The sequence below is a fragment of the Pteropus medius genome, unplaced genomic scaffold (assembly GCF_902729225.1).
Source record: "Pteropus medius unplaced genomic scaffold, Ma_sr-lr_union100, whole genome shotgun sequence".
NCBI classification, from domain to species: Eukaryota; Metazoa; Chordata; class Mammalia; order Chiroptera; family Pteropodidae; genus Pteropus; species Pteropus medius.
In genome coordinates, this window is record NW_024347865.1 from 148069 (window position 1) to 167835 (window position 19767).

Here is a 19767-nt window from a genome sequence, read left to right on the forward strand (position 1 = left end):
TGGAAAAGAATGTTGGGCCATTATTTCTTTCTGCCGTCTCTCTAGATAAGATTGTCTATTTTTTTTGTAATTACCAATTTGCACTTCTACGAGAGTGTAAATGAGAATAGAAATGTTTCCAGAACCAAACAAGTACAGTAGTTGAAATATAAAGGAGAGGAAGAAAGCTCAGCTAGAGAGATAGCCTTATATAGAGAGGTAGAGGGTGTTGAGAAATAGAAGCCAGGGACACAAGAAGAGTATTTCAAAAAGGGGGAAGTAACCGCAGCAGTCAAACTGCTAAGATGACGAAAAAATATTTGTCAGTGGAAGTCATTGGAGGCTTAAGAGAGAGGTCTTTTGGCGGAATGATGGAGTGAAAATCCAGTTTTGAGTATGTAAAAGAAGAGATGGAGGAATCAAATCTTTGACAATTTTTAATAAGAGAGACTTAGCATGTTGCAATTAAAGTAGAATGGATGCTGTTGAGAACCAGAAACTGAATATACTGAAGAGAGATTATAAGAACAATAATATAAATTTATCGAGAAGTCAGGAGGGCTGAGAATAAGTGTAGGTGGAAGGATTAGCCTTAAAAAGTGGGAAGCACATTTGGTCTGTGACAACAAGATGGAATGAGGAGGGAATAAAACATGGCAAATGCTTGGTACTTTGAGAGCACAAAGTGGACCTTGTTTAATCCTGCTGACTTGATTTGCTGTGGAAGAAGCTGGTAGGAATGTCTGCTGGGAAGAGGAGTTAGAAAGATAAGATCTTTGAAGAGTAGAGGGCTTGGGAAGTAGCACTTGTAGAGGGTGAATAATCAGGTGAATGAGAGAAATGCAGAAGACTCGCCAGGCAGGGTGGTGGGCAAATTGAAGCTTGGGGAAAGTTACAGAGGCTGAAGTCATCACACGATTTACATAAATCCCATGAGTCTCACTTTCTTCATCTGCAAAAAAGAATGTAATACCTCCAAGTGCTGATGTAAAGAGCATGTGAACAAAAAATATGAAAAAGGTTTGTAAACATGAACATACAAATGTTTGCTAGGATCACACTGCCATGATCTCTCCTTTGATCTCTGAAATCACCCTCCCTGATATCCATGTGGGTATGTGCTGATAATACCAGGAATGACTGCAGAATTTCAAGGAAAGTCTCCAACCCAACCTAAGTCTTATTTCACTGAAGTATTATGATTATATAGGCTATGTATTAATTGTTCTTTGTATAGAGGAGTAGCATTGGAAAACTTGGAAGAAAGGATGATGCTGTGACTCTAAGCAGTTTGAACATCACTGCCTCAGATCATTAGTTCCTGCTTGTTGAGCTTGCTACTGAGGAAGAGTTTTGTATCTTCTCACCAAGTAAAATTAAAAACCACATGCACCATGTCACAAAAAGTGGTGTTTTACATGTGTGAGGAATGAGATGATAGTCATGTGCAAGTGTCAAGGTGAGCGCTGGAACATAGTGAGTGAAAGTAGAGGAAGATGTCCAGTCACAACAGGAAACGTCTTTGAGTGAGTCTAGCATTAAACTAAGTGTAGGTTATCTTATGGCATCCCCTACTATTGACCCAGGTTGTCCAGTGTGATGGGCATGAGAGTTCAATAAGATTAGTTAGAGAAGTGCCCTGGGAGCAACGTGTGATCTTACCACACTGTGTTTAGGGGCATCTGACATGGCCTTGCTGGAGAGGGTGTATTTCTCAGACTCAGCTTTGGTTTTCTTGACTCCTTTCAACCATTTCCTGTATTGTTCACAGACCTGCAGAGGTAAAGCATGCTCTGAGTCAGCTCCATGAGAGGAGGGAGGATGGAAAGAGTTCTGGGTGGGAGTCAGACAGTGGTACCTGCTGGCTGAGGAGGCAGTACACCAGAAAGATGAAGACACCCTGTAGGCCGTTGATGATGGTGAAGAGGTAGGCCATGGCATGGGCAGCTGGACTCACTTGCAGGATCCCCAGACACCACGTACAGCCCAAGATGAAGAGCTGAGCTGTCGCTTTGAATGTCAGCATCCTGAGTAGGAGGAGAAGGGAGACCCATGGTGTACCCAGAGCAACAGAATCAAGGCCATTTTCATCTCTGCCCATGGATGCCTCTGACTGAGTTATGATCAACTTTAGTCTTTGCTCTCAATTATTCTCTTGAAATAAATGCTATTTGTGTCCAGATTGGCATTTGACTTGGACTGAGGATGGTAGCGACACTTCAAAACATGGGTTTTAAATAGATTGCAATGTTTCATAAATATTCCCAATTTCATTCAACTGATATTTCTGAGTATGTTCTGTATGCCTGACTCCGTGCTGGATCCCGGGCATTGAAAATAACGAAGACAAGATTTCTGTTTCATAGACCTTACAGTGCAGTGGAAAGACTAAATCAAATGGTCATTTTACTATTTGTAAAGTGTGAGGTACTTCTTCCTGGGTGCCATAAAGTACTGTTCCATCTTCTCTCCATGAAGTGATCCAGGGCATGCTTTGCCCAAAATAGAGGCTATTCATTGTGTGCAAAGTTGAGGAAATCAAAGGTTATCCCTAGCCTCTTAGAAGATGTGATATGTGGATAAGGAACATGATTTCACCAGGTGGAAGAGTGGAGAGGGTAGAGGGAAGAGCATTCATGAAGCTGTGAGCATGAAAGTACATGCAGGGTTCCAGGAACAGTTATATAATATCCTAAGTAACCCCTGTTTATCAGAACATAGTCAGTTCTCTCATAGCTGAGGTAGTTTTATGCTGGAGTATGAATGGATGAAATGTTTTTGTCTTGTGTGTCAGCAGCAAATCCCAATTATCTGAGCTAGTTTCCAAGGAAGGTGGCTGCATCTCTTTCCTCCAATCCCTCAGCATCCCTGTGAAAGAACATTAGGAGCTAGGAACCATGTGGCTTTGCTCATGGACCATGCTTTGTAGGGAGGGGTGAGGCCCTCTGATCCATCTCACCTTGTGTTCTGGAGGGTGGACACATCGCTGCTGAGTGAGGAGAGCTTGACTTTCAGAATCCAGAAGGTCATCAGAAAGAAAGCCAAATTAATCTGTAAAATCCCCACAAGGCATATTGAATACATTCCATATCTGTAAACATTCCTCCTAGCTCATCCAACCCCTAAGTCGGCAAGTAAGAAGCTTTTTTTATTACACAGCAGTCATAGAAAACCAGACCAAACATCAAGGAACCCAGGCACATTCTTGTCCTGTAACCAGGGTGACCAACTCATCCCAGTTTGCATGGGAATTCCCAAGTTTTAGCACGGAAAGTCTGACATCTCAGGAAACGACTCTGTCCTGGTTTAAACTGACATCATGCCTACTTGGGGACCCTCAGTCTTGGGCAAGTAGAATGACAGCTCTCCTGCCCTGTATCTCTCCTTATACACTTGCTCTTTGTTTGGCCCTCAGCTGGGCAGGAAGGATGTGCTGATGTCATCCATTACTCACAGAGAAGATGGTGCAGATGGGGCCAAGGAAGGTCCATATAAATCTTTTGTGTGTGTAGAGCCAGCATCTAAGAGAGAGATGGAAAGTGATCAAAGACTATTTTTGCTTTTATGGATAAAAAGATCGATAAATAAATATATACCTCACCTCCGATAGTTTCGTCCTTCCTCCTTTATTATTAATGTTATTGCTTTTTTTGGTAAGAACATTTAATCTGAGATCTACCCTCTTAGTCAGTTATAAGTATACAATACAGTATTGTCAGTTTTAAGCATATGCTCTATTGATTTTTCAAACTTAATTATCTTTCATAATTGAAACTTTGTACATGCTCTTGATGGTGGTGATATTTTCACGGGTGTATACTTATCTCCAAACTCATAAGATTTTATACATTAAATGTGTACAGCTTTTTACATGTCAGTCTCACCTTAATAACTTGTTTTTTAAACATTTAAATTCTGTTTAAAACTGGCTTTTAAGTCTTGGCCTTTGGAAATGCTGACAGAAATATCAATTAAAAAATATTGATAATTTCTGGTTTAGTGGACAAATATTTTCTCGCTTCTGTATCAGGATCTGTGCTTGGCTCCCAGGTGCAATTAAGATAGACTGGTCTCAGTCCTCAGCGTGATTCCAGCTAGGTGGGAAGGTTAACAATTAGATAATAGAAGTGAATAAGATGATGAGTTTGATCATCAAGTATTTGGAGCTATGAGAACTTATACCCGAATCCATAGTCTAGTCTGAGGTACAGGAGATTCAGATAGTTGAGAAGGGGTCCCTGAGGGAACTCACTGTGTTTATGCTGAGATATGACCAATGAGTAGGTGTCGAGAATGTGAACAATTTGGGACATGCGAGGAGAGTGTAAAAAGATGTTCACCGTAACCTGACATAGTGTTAAGGCAGGGCTCATGTGCATTACATAATTTATTCCTCATGACAACACGGACTCAGATGAACACAGGTCGAGCATCTGAGGCTTAAGGAGACAGAGTCAGTAACTTAAGGCCACATGGGTAGAAATGACGGAATTGGAACTTGATCCCAAGTGAGGGGAATTGTGAGTGAGGAGAGAGGTGTGAGGACCATGGAGAGAGTTAGATGGATGCACCAAAAGAGAAAGCTACTAAGGCAGTGTTGGTAAACTGCAGCCTGTGGGCCAAGAGGGCTCACCACCTGGTTTTGTAAATGTATTTTTCTGGAAACAGTTACACTCATTACCTTATATTTTGTCTTTGGCAGCTTTTGTGCTGCAAAGACAGAGGTGAGTAGTTGCAACAGACTATATGTGGCCCACAAAGCTGAAAAGATTTATTCTTCAGCCCTTTACAGAAGAAGTTGCTCACTTTTATGCTAAGCTACCTAGGAAGGCCAGCTGGCCAGGCCTCATCTGATGCAGGTGAACATTAATTTTATCAGTCTAGGAGTATGTTGTGACTGTCAGACTGACTATCTTCATTTGATCCCAGTTCTGCCACCAACCAGCTCTGTGATCTTGGCCATGTTAATAGTCTCTGTGTCTCAATTTTCTCTGTAAAACTCACATAATACTAATTCTTACTTCAGAGGGTTGTTCAGAGTATGATTTGAGCTGACACATGAAAAATATTTAGAACAATAACTGAATATTAGAAGTGATTTATAAATCTTAGTTTTGGTAATAACAATTATTTCATTATCTAAATTATCCTCTATTTCTTCTAGAATTAAGAGAAGTTGGTTACACAAATCAATGTCATCTCTTCATTTCAATTTTGCTTTCTAGAAGATTTAACGCAGTCCCCTTAGTGGGGGGAGATTAGGAGAAAGATGGAGAATATAGTCAATAATATTGTGATAAATTTGCATACTGACAGATGATTACTAAATTAGGGTGATCACATCGTAAGGTATAGTTAATAGTATTGTGATAAATTTGCATGGTGACCATGATTACTAGAATTAGAGTAATCACATTTTAAGGGATAAAAATGTCGAATCACTACATATTGTGTACTTGAAACTAATATAATCAATATAATATTATATACCAACTACATTGAAATAAATAAATAAAAACAAAAACCAGTCTCTTAATTAAGACAATCAATACGATATTAATATACATTTGCTAATAGATAAGATACAATTATTATACCAATAGTCAATATAATATATTATTAATATTTAAAATAATAAAATATAAAAGAAAAAATTGTCACTTCAATTATTTCAACTATATATTAATTAATAATCATTAATATATTAGTGTATTGTTAATATACACAATATTATATCAATATAATGACATTTAAAACAATGTAAAATCTCTAGGACTTAAAAACAGCTAGCTATATCAATGAACACAATCTTCCACCACGAAGACATCTTTGGATTGAGTTTTTCTCTGTTTATCATATTCTCATGATATTAAAGGCTACGTTGGTCCTCTGCTGGCTATTGTCATATGGAGAAGATGAAGACAGTGAGATGTTGCATATTCTGGGTGGGCGTGCCATAAAAGTGAGGCCTGGATGCTGCAGAAATGGCCACGATCACAGCCGGTACTCCGTAGCCCACAGGGAACATGAACTTCTTCATGAACGTGCTCACGCTGGAGTAGTTGACCACAGTCAGGTTGCGGACAGTGAGAAGAGGTTCAGGCCCTCCAGCAGCATCCAGGTGAAGGAGGCCAGGTAGAGGTAGTGTAAAGCACCCACGATGATGGCGCCCAGCACCTGTGGGAGGAGTAAGAGTCACCAGGTGGGATTGTCAGGTGAAGTGTGGTCCCAGGACTTCTACTACACCTTGTTGTTGGAAGAACTCTGATGCGTAGGAATAAGTTGTTAGAAGAGGGTTGGTCATCTAGTTATGTCAGTCAGTGTGAAAATAGCTACTCACATCCTCAAACCTTCCCAGAACCCAAGGCCAGTTTTTAAAGGTGTCCAATGCAGCATATATCCATGAACTTAGCATACTCTATGCGGGATAGAGGTCCTCTGGGTCAGTGTCAGTACCTTGATCTCTGTTCTGTCGATGGCCATGAGGAAGAGCAGGTGGGCCAGGAAGAGGCAGAGAGAGAGCTGCAGGTAGAGTGAAGCGCTAGTGTTCTAGATGGCTTTGCACAGCAAGAAGGTGAGGGCTGCCAGGAAGAGGCACAGCAGAGAGAGGCTCAGCCCCAGATAGGTGATCACAGCCAGGGCAGGATCCTCCTCCTGAAACCCAGCAAAGAGAAGATCACTATCACATTATTGTACTCTGGGGTAAAATTGTGATTTTCAAAGTGCACAGACTAGAAAGGCAAAGCAAAAACAATTGTGTCGAGTATAGGCAAAATGGAAAAATTGGAACTCTCACACACTCTGGGTGAGAATGCAAAAAGTAACATCTATTCTGGAATGGAGTTTGGTGTTTCTTAAACAGTTAAACATACACTTATTATATAACCCAGCAATTCCATTTCTGGGTATTTACCTAAGAGAAATGAAAATAAATGTTCACAAAATGAATGTTTAAAAATGTTCATAACAGCTTTATTCATAATAGCCCAGACTGGACACAATACACATGTTCATTGAAATGGAGAACAGATAAACAAATTGTGATTTAGTCATACATTGTGATTATCTGGAGCATTAAAAAGAATGAACTATGGTTACACAGAACATAACATGGGAGAATCTCATAGACATTATGTTGAGCAAAAGAAACCAGACATGATAGAGAGAATGACTCTACTGAATGATTCTAAGTCAGAAGTAAAGTATGGTGATAAAAATCAGATCCATTGTCCTAGGGGTGAGGATGAGAGCATTGACTGCAACTGTCTTGAGAGCCTTTCTGGAGTTATTAAAGGGTCTATGTCTTAACTGGGGTTGTGGTTACAGATTGGTTTATTATTGTCAAAACTCATGTACTGTATATTTATAACCTAATTTTTCTTGCAAATATGTTGCACTCCAATAAAGTTGATTAACAAAATGAATTACTTGAGGGTCTGAGGTCTAGAAGGGAGATAGGGCTCCTATGAACTTCTTATTCTACTCAATGGTACCCGTGTAATAGGGTAGCCCTCCTTCAAAACACCAAGCCATTGAACCATATTAGTTGGATTTCAATCCTGAAATCTGTGCATCACTAAACTTACTAGGTTTATAGGTTATTTTCCTAAAAGTGATACTCCATTTTTGCACCATTTCTTACCCACGCAATTGCCTGAGGTCACCTTCATGAGTATTTGCACCAGCTCAGCTGAAAAAATATTTCTGGGCTGGGAAAAATAAGATGGTCCACAGAAGAACATACATTTATCTGTCTCTCCTGTTCCCCTCCCATTTTCCCCCATTCCAAATCCTAGTATTTTTCAAGTTTGAAAGGAAACCTTTGGCTGAAAAAAGTCAGTTATTTTGGTATTGAAGATGATGGCCCAAAGTTGGTGCATATGTGTACACACACACACACACACACACACACACACACACACACACACACACATCCCTCTTGGAAATAATACAAATGCCACAAGTAATGAGAATTAAAAACAATTTAAATTTTCAGTGAAACTAGAGAATAATTGGAAGAGATGCTAAAATCACAGAAAATGGACTAGAGGTGCACAGAGGAGGAAACCTAAATAAACTTTTTCATGATTGTTATAGTGGGAAAGATTAGGGCAGGTGTTTCCTTATACCAGTTGGTTAAGAGTTTTAGAGGATTTGAAGCTAAGCATGTAATTTCACAAATACACCACATTTATAGGAAGAAATTTGACTCTGTGGAGGAAAACACAGATTTTTGCACATGAAATGACATTTTATTTTGCTTGGATAAAATTTTAAAACTCACATAAAATCTCTGTGATACGCTATAATATATCCATGAACATGTTTTTACAGACATATCTTAGAAATAACTCCTCCAGGAAAAACCATCTGCTTTCTTTTTTTCTTTTTTCAAATTTTTAATTAAGTTTATTGGGGTAACATTGGTTAATACAATTATATAATTTTCAGGTGTACATTATCATTTGGCATCTTTATATTCTATTGTGTGTTCACAACCCAAAGTCCAGTTTCCTTCAGCATCCACATATTTGATCCCCTTTACCCATTTCACCTTCCCTCTACCCCCTATAATTGACCCCCTTTACCCAGTCTACCTCTTCCCTCTTCCCCCATCCTGCTAGTAACCACTAGTCTACAGTCCTTTGGTAACCACTAGCCTATGGTCCATGTCCATGAGTCTCTGTTTGTTTGTCCTGATCATTTGTTGCTTTTAGAAAACCATCTGTTTTAAAGGCAAGTAATCAAAAGAACAAGCACATTATTTATACAAAATATTACAAGAAAAATGGGAAAAAGAAAAAAATGGTAAGTAAGGAAGACTCACCAAATAACTGTTTCCATAGAGCAAATTAAAGTTGTGACATTATTTACCATGAACAAAAATATGTAAGGAAGCACTTGCCTTTATAAGCAAGAAATAAAAGAGGTACAAGACCTCAGAGAAGAGAGGTATTGTGAAATTGTATATTAGAAAAGCTCAGTAAATAAATGGAAGAGAAAAATACCTATGGTAATGAAGGCAAAACTTAAGGAGGTTATATGAAGAATGGACCCTGATGGAAACATTTTAAGGGACATAGAAAATGGGAATAGAAAAAAAAAATGAGCAAAATTAACACTAAAAAAGAGGTAACGAAGAATCAGAGGAAAAAGAAATATGGGAGTTAGGCAAAGGAGAGCCACAATACGTGTAATTGGTGTCTTCAACGAAGGAAACCAAATTAATGAAGAGAACAAATATTGAAAAATAGATTTCAAGAAATAATTTCAAAAACAAAGAAAAGTTGAATTTATACACTTAAAAGAAATACCTTGCATTAATACAATGGAATATTACTCAGACATAAGAAAAGGTGTGGTGCTGTCATTGTGACAACGTGCATGTATTTTGAGATTATCATGCAAAGTGAAATAAGTCAGAAAGAAAAAGTTGAGAACCATATAATTGCACTTATATGTGGGATATAAAACTGAAAGCAACAAATGAACAAAACAAACAACAGAGATTCATGGACATTGACAACAGTATAGTGGTTACCAGAAGGAAGGGGTAGCGGGAGGTGGATAAGGGTAAAGGCAGTCAAATATATGGTGACAGAAAGAAATTTAACTTTTGGCGGTGAATGCACAATGCAATATACATAGGATATATTATTGAACTGTACACTTGAAACCTATATAATTTTATTAAACAATGCCACCCTAATAAATTTATTAAAAAAATGTGAAATTGCAGAACTGAAAATAAAATGATTTCATCTTGAATGAAAAAAGAAAAAGAAATACCTTGCGTGGGCGGATGGGGGCAATAGCCAGAAATGATAGTACAGTTGCCAAACTTTAAAATTCAAGGAATCCATTGACCAGCTACAGAAATGTGTTGAAATATGGTGATATTTGTCAAAATTACAGCTATAGATTTGACCCATCAATGTTATTGCAATAATGTAGAAGCAAAATATTGAAAATAAAATTTTCATCATTAGAGGCTTGTTAAAATATAGAACATCCATAGAATGGAAAGCTATATTGATGTAAAAATAAATGAGAAAGTTCTTTATGTATTGATATAGAATATCTCAATTATTATTTTTATTTTTTAAATTTATTTTATTTTTTAAATTTTAATTAGTTTCAAGTATACCGTACATTGGTTAGACATCTATATGGTTAGTAAAATGATCTCTCCCAATTGCTCCCTCCCTCTCCTGACCCTCCCCTGACCTACCCACTGTATTAATGCTAACTGCATTTCCTACGCCGAGCTCCCCGTCCCTGTGACCATCTATCAACCACTAATTTGTACTTCTTTAACCCTTCACCCCATTCTCCCAGCCCCCCAAACCCCCCTCCACTGTCTGTCACCAAATTGTCCACTGTATTTGCGAGTCTATTTTTGATTGTTTTTTTCTTTTTAATCCTTAAATTCTGCATATAAGTGAAGTCATATAGTGTTTATCTTTCTCTGTCTGACTTAAATACCTTCTAGGTTCATCAAAGCAATATCTTTTTCCATTTCCTTCCTTTTCATATGTAGGGTCTTGTTTTCTTATCCTTTCAGCCACTCTATCTTTTGGTTGGAGCACTTAATTCTTTTCCATTTAAGGTACTTATTGATAGGAATGTAGTTGTTACCATTCTTTATTCTTATTTTTGATACATGTTTTTTCTTCTTAAAGAAATCCCTCCAAAGTTTCCTGTAATTCTGGCTTCATGGTGATAAATTCCTTTAGCTTATTTTTGTCTGGGAAGCTCTTTATCTGTTCATTAACTTTAAATAATAGCTTTGCTGGATAAATTATTCTTGGTTATATATCCTGGGTCGTCATCCTTTGTAATATTTTTTTGCCAAGCCCACTGTCTTGCATAGTTTCTTTTGTGAAATCAGCTGCCAGTCATATGGGTGTTCCCTTAAATGTAATTATTATTTTTTTCTCTTGCTGCTTTTAATATTCTTTCTTTGTATTTAACCTTTGGCATTTTAATTATGACGTGTCTTGATGTGGGCCTCTTTGGGTCCCTGGATTTTGGAATCCTCTGAGCTTCCTGGGGTGTTACGTCCATTTCCTTCACCAGGTTAGGGAAGTTTTCCATCATTATTTCTTCAAACAGCTGTTTAACCTCTTGATTTTCTTCACTTACACCAATCAGATGAATATATGGAGCCTTAATAGTGTCCCATATCCTCCTTAAGTCATCTTTATAGCCTTTGGCCTCTTTTTCCTTGCCATTCTGTTTGAGTGTCTTGATTGGCTGTCCTGTCCTCTAGCTAGGGCATGTGATCCTCTTCTTTATTCATTTTGTTTATTCCTTTGTTTATTCTATTTTATATACTTCTCATCTCAGATAATGTGTTCCTCATTTCAGACTAGTTCCCTTTTATAATTTCTACTTCCATTTTTATGTTTTTTATCTCTATGTTGTAGTTCTCACTGAATTTATCTACACTTCCCAAAAGTTCGTTGAGCATCTTTATAACCAGTGTTTTGAACTCTGCACCTGTTAGATTACTTGACTCTATTACATTTGGATCTTGTTCTGTTCTATCATATAGTTTCTGCTTCTTCGTCTTCCCATTTTGGCTGCATTTCCGTGTCTATTTCTATGTACAAAGCAAAGCTCCTAAGTCTCTCAGTCTTATTAGTGTGGATTTGTGAAGTAGGTGTTCAGTGGCACAGTCCTGAGAGGGGTTCAGCTGTAGGCCAAATTTAGATTCAGCAAACAATCCACAGATGTTGTGCTTATAGTTGCCTCAAAAGGCCACACCAGAAACCGAGGTTAGCTGCCTCCACCAGTGTGAGTCTCAGCAAGGAGCACTTGACTCACTGAGGATACAACTGGATGTGGCTTGGGTGGGGCTGCGAGTTGTGGGAGGTGGGGTTTCCTATATAAAGAATCATGTCATCTGCACAAAGTGACAATTTGACTTCTTCATTCCCAATTTGGATGCCTTTTATTTTTTCTCTTGTATGATTGCTCTGGCTAGGACTTCTAGTACTATGTTGAATAACAGTGGTGAGAGTGGCATCCTTGTCTTGCTCCTAATCGTAGAAGAAAAGCTTTCAATTTTTTCATTGATAAGTATGATTATTAGCTGAAGGTTTTTTATATATGGGCTTTATTATGTTGAGGTGCTTTCTTAAAATAACCTTATTACCCAAAGCAATATACAGATTTAATGTAATCCCCATCAAAATCCCAATGGCAATTTTTAAAGAAATGGAACAAAAAAAATCAGATTTTTATGAAACTCCAAGAGACCCCCAAGTAGCCAAACTAATCTTGAGAAAAAGAACAAAGCTGGAGGTATCACACTCCCTGAATTCAAATTATACTACAAAGCAACAATAATCAAAACAGCATAGTATTGTCAGAAAAACAGACACACAGACCAATGGAACAGAATTGAGAGCCCACATATATATGGGCAAATATTTTTGATAAAGAAGTCAAAAAACATACAATGGACAAAAGAGAGCCACTCCAATAAATGGTGCCGGGTAAATTGGAAAACCACATGCAAAAGAAACTAGGCTGCCATTTGTCATCATATACAAAAATTAACTCAAAATGGATAAAAGACTTAAATATAAGACCTGAAACAATAAAATACATAGAAGAAAACATAGGTACTGAACTTATGGACCTTGGTCTTAGAGAAGATTTTATGAATTTGACCCCAAAGGCAAGAGAAGTAAAAGCAAAAATAAATAATTGGACTATATCAAATTAAAAAGCTTATGCACAGCAAAAGAAACCAATGATAAAACAAAAAAGCCATCAACTGAATGGGAGAAGATATTTTTAAACTACATCTCCAATAAGGGGCTAATATCCAAAATATATAAAGAACTCATACAACTCAACAACAACAAAAATAAACAATCCAATTAAAAAAATGGGCAGAAGGCCTGAACAGATATATCTCCCAAGAAGACATTCAAACAGCCAACAGACACATGAAAGGATGATCAAATTTACCAGCTATTAAGGAAATGCAAATCAAAATCACAATGAGATACCACCTCACACCTGTTAGAATGGATATTATCAACAAGACAAGTAATAACAAGTGTTGGAGAGGTTGTAGGGAAATAGCAACCTTCATACACTGCTGGTAGCAATGTAAATTGGTGCAGCCACTATGGAAAACAGTAGAGACAGTCCTCAAAAAATAAAAATAGAGTTACTATATAACCCAGGAATCTTTCTTCTGGGTATCTAACCACAAAAATTTGAAAACACTTATTTTAATAATATATGGGCTCCTATGTTCTTGCAGCATTATTCATGGCGGCTAAGACATGGAAATAACTGAAGTGCCCTTCGATAGGTGATTGGATAAAGAAGATGTGGTATATATATACAACGGACTATTACTCAGCCATAAGAAGACATGAAATAGTGCCATTTGCGAAAACATGGGTGGACCTCGAGATAATTATGCTAAGCGAAATAAGCCAGACAGAAAAAGTTGAAAACCACATGATATCTTTTATATGTAGTACATAAACTTAAAAGCAACAAACGAACAAGAGAAAGAAATAGAGACTCATGGACATGGAGTATAGACTAGTGGTTACCAGAGGGAATGGGCGAGAGGGGAGGGTGAAGGCAGATGTGGTAAAAGGGGTCAATTATGTAGTGACAGAAAGAAATCTAACCTGATTGGTGAACACACAATGGACTACTCAGCCATAAGAAAAGATTAAATAGTGTCATTTGCAACAACATGAGTGAATCATAAGAATATCGAGTTAAGTGAAATAAGTTAGGCAGGAAAAGTTGAGAACAATATGATTTATTTTTACATGTGGGATATAAAGAGGAAAGCAACGAACAAATAAACAAGATAAACCAACAAACAAAAAGTCATAGACACAAACGGTATGGTGGTTACCAGAGGGAAAGGCAGGAGTGGGGGAGAGGTGGAAGAGGGTAAATGGGGTCAAATACATAGTGACAGAAGGAGACTTGACTTTGGGTGGTGAACACACAATGCCCTATACAGATGATGTATAAAAGAATTGTACACTTGAAACCTATGTAATCTTATTAACCAATGCCACCCCAATACATTTAATAAAATTAAAAAATAGAGACAACAACAACAAAAACTTAGCCGATCTCTTCAAGAATAGGTATTATAATTTCTGACTTATATATGAGGAAACCAAAACCAGAGATTAAAAAAAATATTGGCCAAAATCAAGGCCAAGCATTGGGGCCAAAGTGTGATCACAGCTCTGATTACTGTAACAATTGAGCTCTTTCAAGTTATTATTTATGCACATTTCTTGAATGCTTTCCATGAAGCAGGCACTGGGGTACAGTGATGAAAGATATTGTGCACCCATGAAGTGGGTGGTTTCTGCATCGTGACTATTCCTTTTCACATTTTTTGATTTATGTTGCATTTGTCTACAGGTCTGTCTGTCCACTGGAGAAAAAGCTCCAGGCAACAGAGTCTATTCTTCACAGTTCTTTTTAAAGTCCTTGACATACAGTTCAGAGCAATAGTAGACAATCAAGTCATACTTATGATGAAATTATTGTCTAAATACCACTAAAAGAGATTTGCAGAGTTTTAAGATTAAAATATATTCATAAAGAAATCTCAACATGGATTAAGAAGAAGATTAGGGATAAGAAAAGCAATTGGCGCACTATAGGAACCATCCTGCAGCATGTTTTTCTATTAAAACAGAACTTGGAAAGCATTCTAATTATCAAGAGCTTTCTTCTTTCTTTCTTTTAGCTCTATTCATAATCACCCCAAACTGGAAGCAATCAAATGCCCTTCAATGGGTGAATTGTTAAAGAAAGGATGGTATGACCATACAATGAAATATTACATAGCAGTAAAAATGAATGAACCATTGATACTCAAAACAACATGGATAAACTTCAAAACCATTACACTGAGTGAGAGACACTTGACTCAAACACATTGTATTATTCCATTTTATTATATGATATTCTCAAAATACAATACTATAGGTAAAAGAAAACAGTTTAAGGATTGCTAGGGGTGGAGGTAAGAGTGACTGCCAAGAGACAGAAGGAGGGATAATGGAACCAATTGTTCTGGACCCTGATTATGGTGGTGGTAACCCAAGTGTGGACGTGCATTAAAATTCATAAAACTGCCCACCAAAAGGAAAAAATAAGTCATGAAAAGGCTCTAAAGCTTATAATTATATGGCTATATCATATGTTAAACTATTCTCCATTGACAAATGTCATTTGTTTCCAATCTTTAACTTGCATATTATGTCCCAATAAAGAAGCTTCTAAATGTACCCTAATGTGGAGTAAATCTGAACAAGAAAAGGAAATGGGAGGAAAGGGTCCTAAGAGACCCAAAGGTGCTCTTTCTTGGGCTCTGAGATCTAGTAACAACAATTCCAAAGCAGTCCTCATTGTTGACAGGATGGACTGGGCATAAGAGTGAAGACAGATGGAGGGAACATGTGAATGGGAAACTACTTACCTTGACAAGTGTTCTCCTTCTCACTTTTGAATTTGGTGCCGCCTGAAAGGAGCTCGCACCCAGAGGTGCACTCACAGTGGTGACTTCCCTCCACATTGTGACAATCTGCAACGCTTCCACAAGACACATATAAAGGCGGGCCACACTCGTTGATATCTGGAACACAATTGGGAACTGCTAGGAATGGCCAAAATTCTGGTTGAGATTGGTAGCAACCAGATTTAAATGATTTTACCCCTCGTGTTTTCTTTCTAAACAAAATAATGTGTTTACAGGAAAAAACTGGAAAAGGAGAAAATGCAAAGAACACATAAATATGCAACCACTGAGACTAAAGCAATTTTTAACAAGGGGAGAATAGTATAATAAACCCACATGTAGCTATTACTGAGCTCCACCAATTATGAAAACAGCATCATTACTTTTTCTTCTGTTCTCCAGCTCTCATGGAATCAGATTATGGCTTTGGTTTATGCAAATTCTTCCAGGGTTTTAAGATATTTTGTGACTACTTTTCTATATCAAAATAATAAATAAATATTAATGCCTATAGAATATTTCACATTTTATTCAACTCAGGACCAACTGGACAGAACTCAGAATGCTGTAGTTTAAGATGTAGGTCCAGGTTCTCCCACTTCCTAGTTGTGTGACTAAACAAGTCACCTCTCAGGGCTCACATTTCCTCATTTATAATATGGCACCAGCATTGACTTTCTCAAGAGGTGCTTCTTAGGAGACCATGTTTGAGAGTTTTCTGAACTTCAAATTAATCCTATTTGAATTCCAACTGTATTACTGGCTGTAATAGCATGAGCAAGCTACCTCCCAAAGTCTCAGTTTCTTTATTTATAAATAGAGGATAATAACAGTATCCACTCATTTGGTTATTATGTAGTTTAAATTAATTTTAATATCAGAAATTGTGTTTTTTTACAAAAAAATTTAAAGCACACAGGAATTTGATGAGTTGATATTATTACTATCCCTGATATATAGATAAGAAAGTTGAGATACTGGGAGGCGAAACAATTTGCTTGGGCTCATATAGCTGGTCAGTAATACAGCTGGAATTCAGACACTTCAGCTCCAAATCTCGAGCTCTTAACACTATGCTCTTTGGCCATCAGAACTGATCACCCTGTTTCTTGGCTCTTCTCTCCTACCCTTGGCAAAGAACTTTAGTGCTGATTCAAGGGCTGGGAACTCTAGATGCTCCCCACATCCGATGACCCCTCTGCCCTCCCTCAGCCTCTTCCCTATACAAACTTCCGAGGTGTTGTTAAAGATGGTCTGTCCAGACAGAGAAGTGAATCCAGAATCAGCGGCAAAAAGTGGCATTGGTACACTGGGCATTCCGTGGGCACTGAGCACAGGGAACTGTGGGAAATGGACGTCTGGGTTTGAACTCCCTTATAAAATGCCAGCTGCCAGTTGGAAACAATGGGATGGAGGAAGGAGAGGGAAGAAATGCCTGTCTTCACACAAGGAAGAACCCTCAGTAATAAACTCTATGTCTGGAGAAGAAGCAGCATCAATTTCTCAAAGCCCAAGAGGACCATCCCTCCAAATAAGTCCTTGTTAGTATGAAGTTCCTTTCCTCAGCTTCAGGTGATTGATGGGGTTTGTTTGAATACACTCACCTCCAGTCTTCTGAGCAATAGCTCCCAATGATATTAGCAGGACCCAGAACTCTAGAACAGAGAGAGGAGGTGAATATGGCTGAGAAATGAGATCCAAAGCACCCACAGGAATGGCTTCTACCACCTGGTGAAATGCAGTCTCTTCGATAGCCCCATGGCTTCTAACAGCATCCCAGTGTTCCCTTGTCCCTTAGACAGGCTCCTAGACTTTCCCACAGGACCCTGGGGACAAAGAATTTTTCTTTAATCTTCCATAAGCCTCCCAAGATATTGATAGTAGTAGGCTTTTAGTATAAGGATCAAAATCTACACAGATGGAAAATGACAGGCACACCTATTAGATTATCTATTCCCATCCATTTTACATGATACATCTTATGAGGAAACTCCTTGGATCTGGCTGTCTTTATTCAGATACAAATATTAGTTTTTTATTATTCAGGATCTTTCTTTTTTTGAAGTGGCTTAAATCAATTTTCACTTGCAGGCTGCCCTGAGATTATACCATTGTTATTGGAGTTGTAAACAAGTAAATTTGAATTCTAGCTCTGCCACTCACTGGCTCTGTCACTTTTTGCAAATTGATCTTTATTTTTAAAAATTTTTACTGTTTAGTAGAAAATTTCTACTAAATTTCATACTAAAAAGTAGAAAAATAGTCAACTGAATCCTCATGAATCAATCATCCTGCTGTCATAATCATAAATTTATGGCCATTTTTTATTTCATCTGTACCTCTACTCATTCTCATGCTCCCACTGGATTATTTGGAGACATATTAAAGGATTCATTATTTCTCAGGACATAGTCTAAGAATAAACATATTTATAGGTAATAATAAAAAATTTATAGATACTACATTAAGAAATCTCAAAATAAAACCTCAATTTTCTGGTTTCAAGTTCAAGCCACTTTCTTCTTTGAAAGGTTAATAGAAATCAACAAATGCCTTTTTCGTTATTATGCTTCTGAAGAATAGTGCAAGAGCAATCTATGAATCAATCAGAGAACATAGACATTTCTCCAAAAGGATAAAGACTACTAAAATGGTTTAAATTAAAGATCCTCTCAATTATACCTACCTGGATAAAATGCAAAATATCTGTTCCTCATTGTGCAGAAACATGAAGTATGAGCACTGGGGAATTTTTGTCTTGAGCTGTGAAGTAATATTTCCTGTTGATGCAAATAACATGTGACCAAGAAGAACTGACTTAGAAAAGAACTGGCCTGGATGCTTCCTTCCCCTTCCCCTTCCCCTGCCCAATTTAAACTTATCAGATTTCTCTGTTCTATTTTGTATCCTTTGGTTAGCATTACTACTGTTTGGACTGCCAGCCTCCTTGCTGATGTTTCTTAATTCTTGATGATGAAAGACTGATGCTGACTCTATTTAGAGGATCTTTTTAAAATAGTAAATATGCCAGGCCTAGGGCAATGATATAGCCCAGTACTGGTTGAGCAAAAGCAAAAGTAAGACTACCGCCAAGCTAATATTCAGAGTAACTTCTATACCCTGGGGCTTGAGTTATATATGTTATTCTTTTTTATTCTTGCTCTTCCCTATTGCTTTTACTCTAGTGATTCCAATAAAACAGGAATGTGTTGAGATAGAAAGGTGAGAAAATTTACAGTTACTAATTTTATCATATCAGACACATCCCTTAAGATTTTTGTAAGATGGAAATAGTTATTCTCACTAGTGTGTTGGGAAAATTCGATGAGATAAAACAGGCAAAATACTTGACACATTATATGGTCTACTAGAACTACCTAAAAATAATATCCTTTATATATTTCTTTAAGAAAGCAATTAATCATGGAAATTTAGTTATTTCCATTATTTCACCAACATTATATTACTTCATATAAATTTTTGCTTTTAAATTTCTTAAGTTTCTTAAAATTGTTCAATTGTCTCTATATCGTAATCCCAAGATAAATAGAGCTAGTATGGATAGTCTACTTAATAACCTAAAACCTTTATATCTTATTTTTATTTTTTTATTATTATTTTTTTGCTGAAATCACTGGATATGTTTATTTATTTATTTACCTTTATTATTTTTTATTTTTTTTAAAAATATTTTATTTATTTTTCCCCCTTCTCATTCCCCGCTCCCCTCTGATAACTACTAGCCCATTGTCCATGTCCATGAGTCTCTGTTTGTATATCCTTGTTTGTTTGTTGCTTTTAGGTTTATATTCCACATATAAGTGATATCATGTAGTTTTCAACTTTTTGTCTGGCTTATTTCACTTAGCATAATTATCTCAAGGTCTATCCATGTTTTTGCAAATGGCAGCATTTCATCTCTTCTTATGGCTGAGTAATATCCCATTGTATATATGTACCACAGCATCTTTCACCAATTGTCTATTGTAGGACACTTCGGTTGCTTCCATGTCCCAGCCAATGTGAATAATGCTGCTATGAACATCGGTGTGCAAATATCTTTTTGGATATGGGTTATCAAGTCTTTGGGGTAAATACTTGGTAGAGGAATTACTGGATCATGTGGTAGATCAATTCTTAGTTTTTTGAGGAACCTCCATACTGTTTTCCATAGTGGCTGTACCAATTTGCAGTCCCACCAGCAGTATATGAGGATTCCTTTTTCTCTGCATCCTTTCCAACATTTGTTATTA

At 37.2% G+C, this 19767-nt stretch overlaps 1 protein-coding gene across 1 annotated transcript; it reads right to left on the reverse strand.

Annotated features, from left to right (window-relative positions):
* Positions 1-1451: 1451 nt before the first annotated feature.
* On the reverse strand, positions 1452-16831 carry LOC120615732 (adhesion G protein-coupled receptor E2-like). Its single transcript, XM_039878915.1, is given in 9 exon segments — positions 1452-1752; positions 1838-2006; positions 2939-3030; positions 3434-3500; positions 5916-6069; positions 6072-6156; positions 6436-6633; positions 15476-15631; positions 16745-16831. Coding segments are annotated over 9 exon segments (1155 nt in total). The 3' UTR covers positions 1452-1605.
* Positions 16832-19767: the final 2936 nt, after the last annotated feature.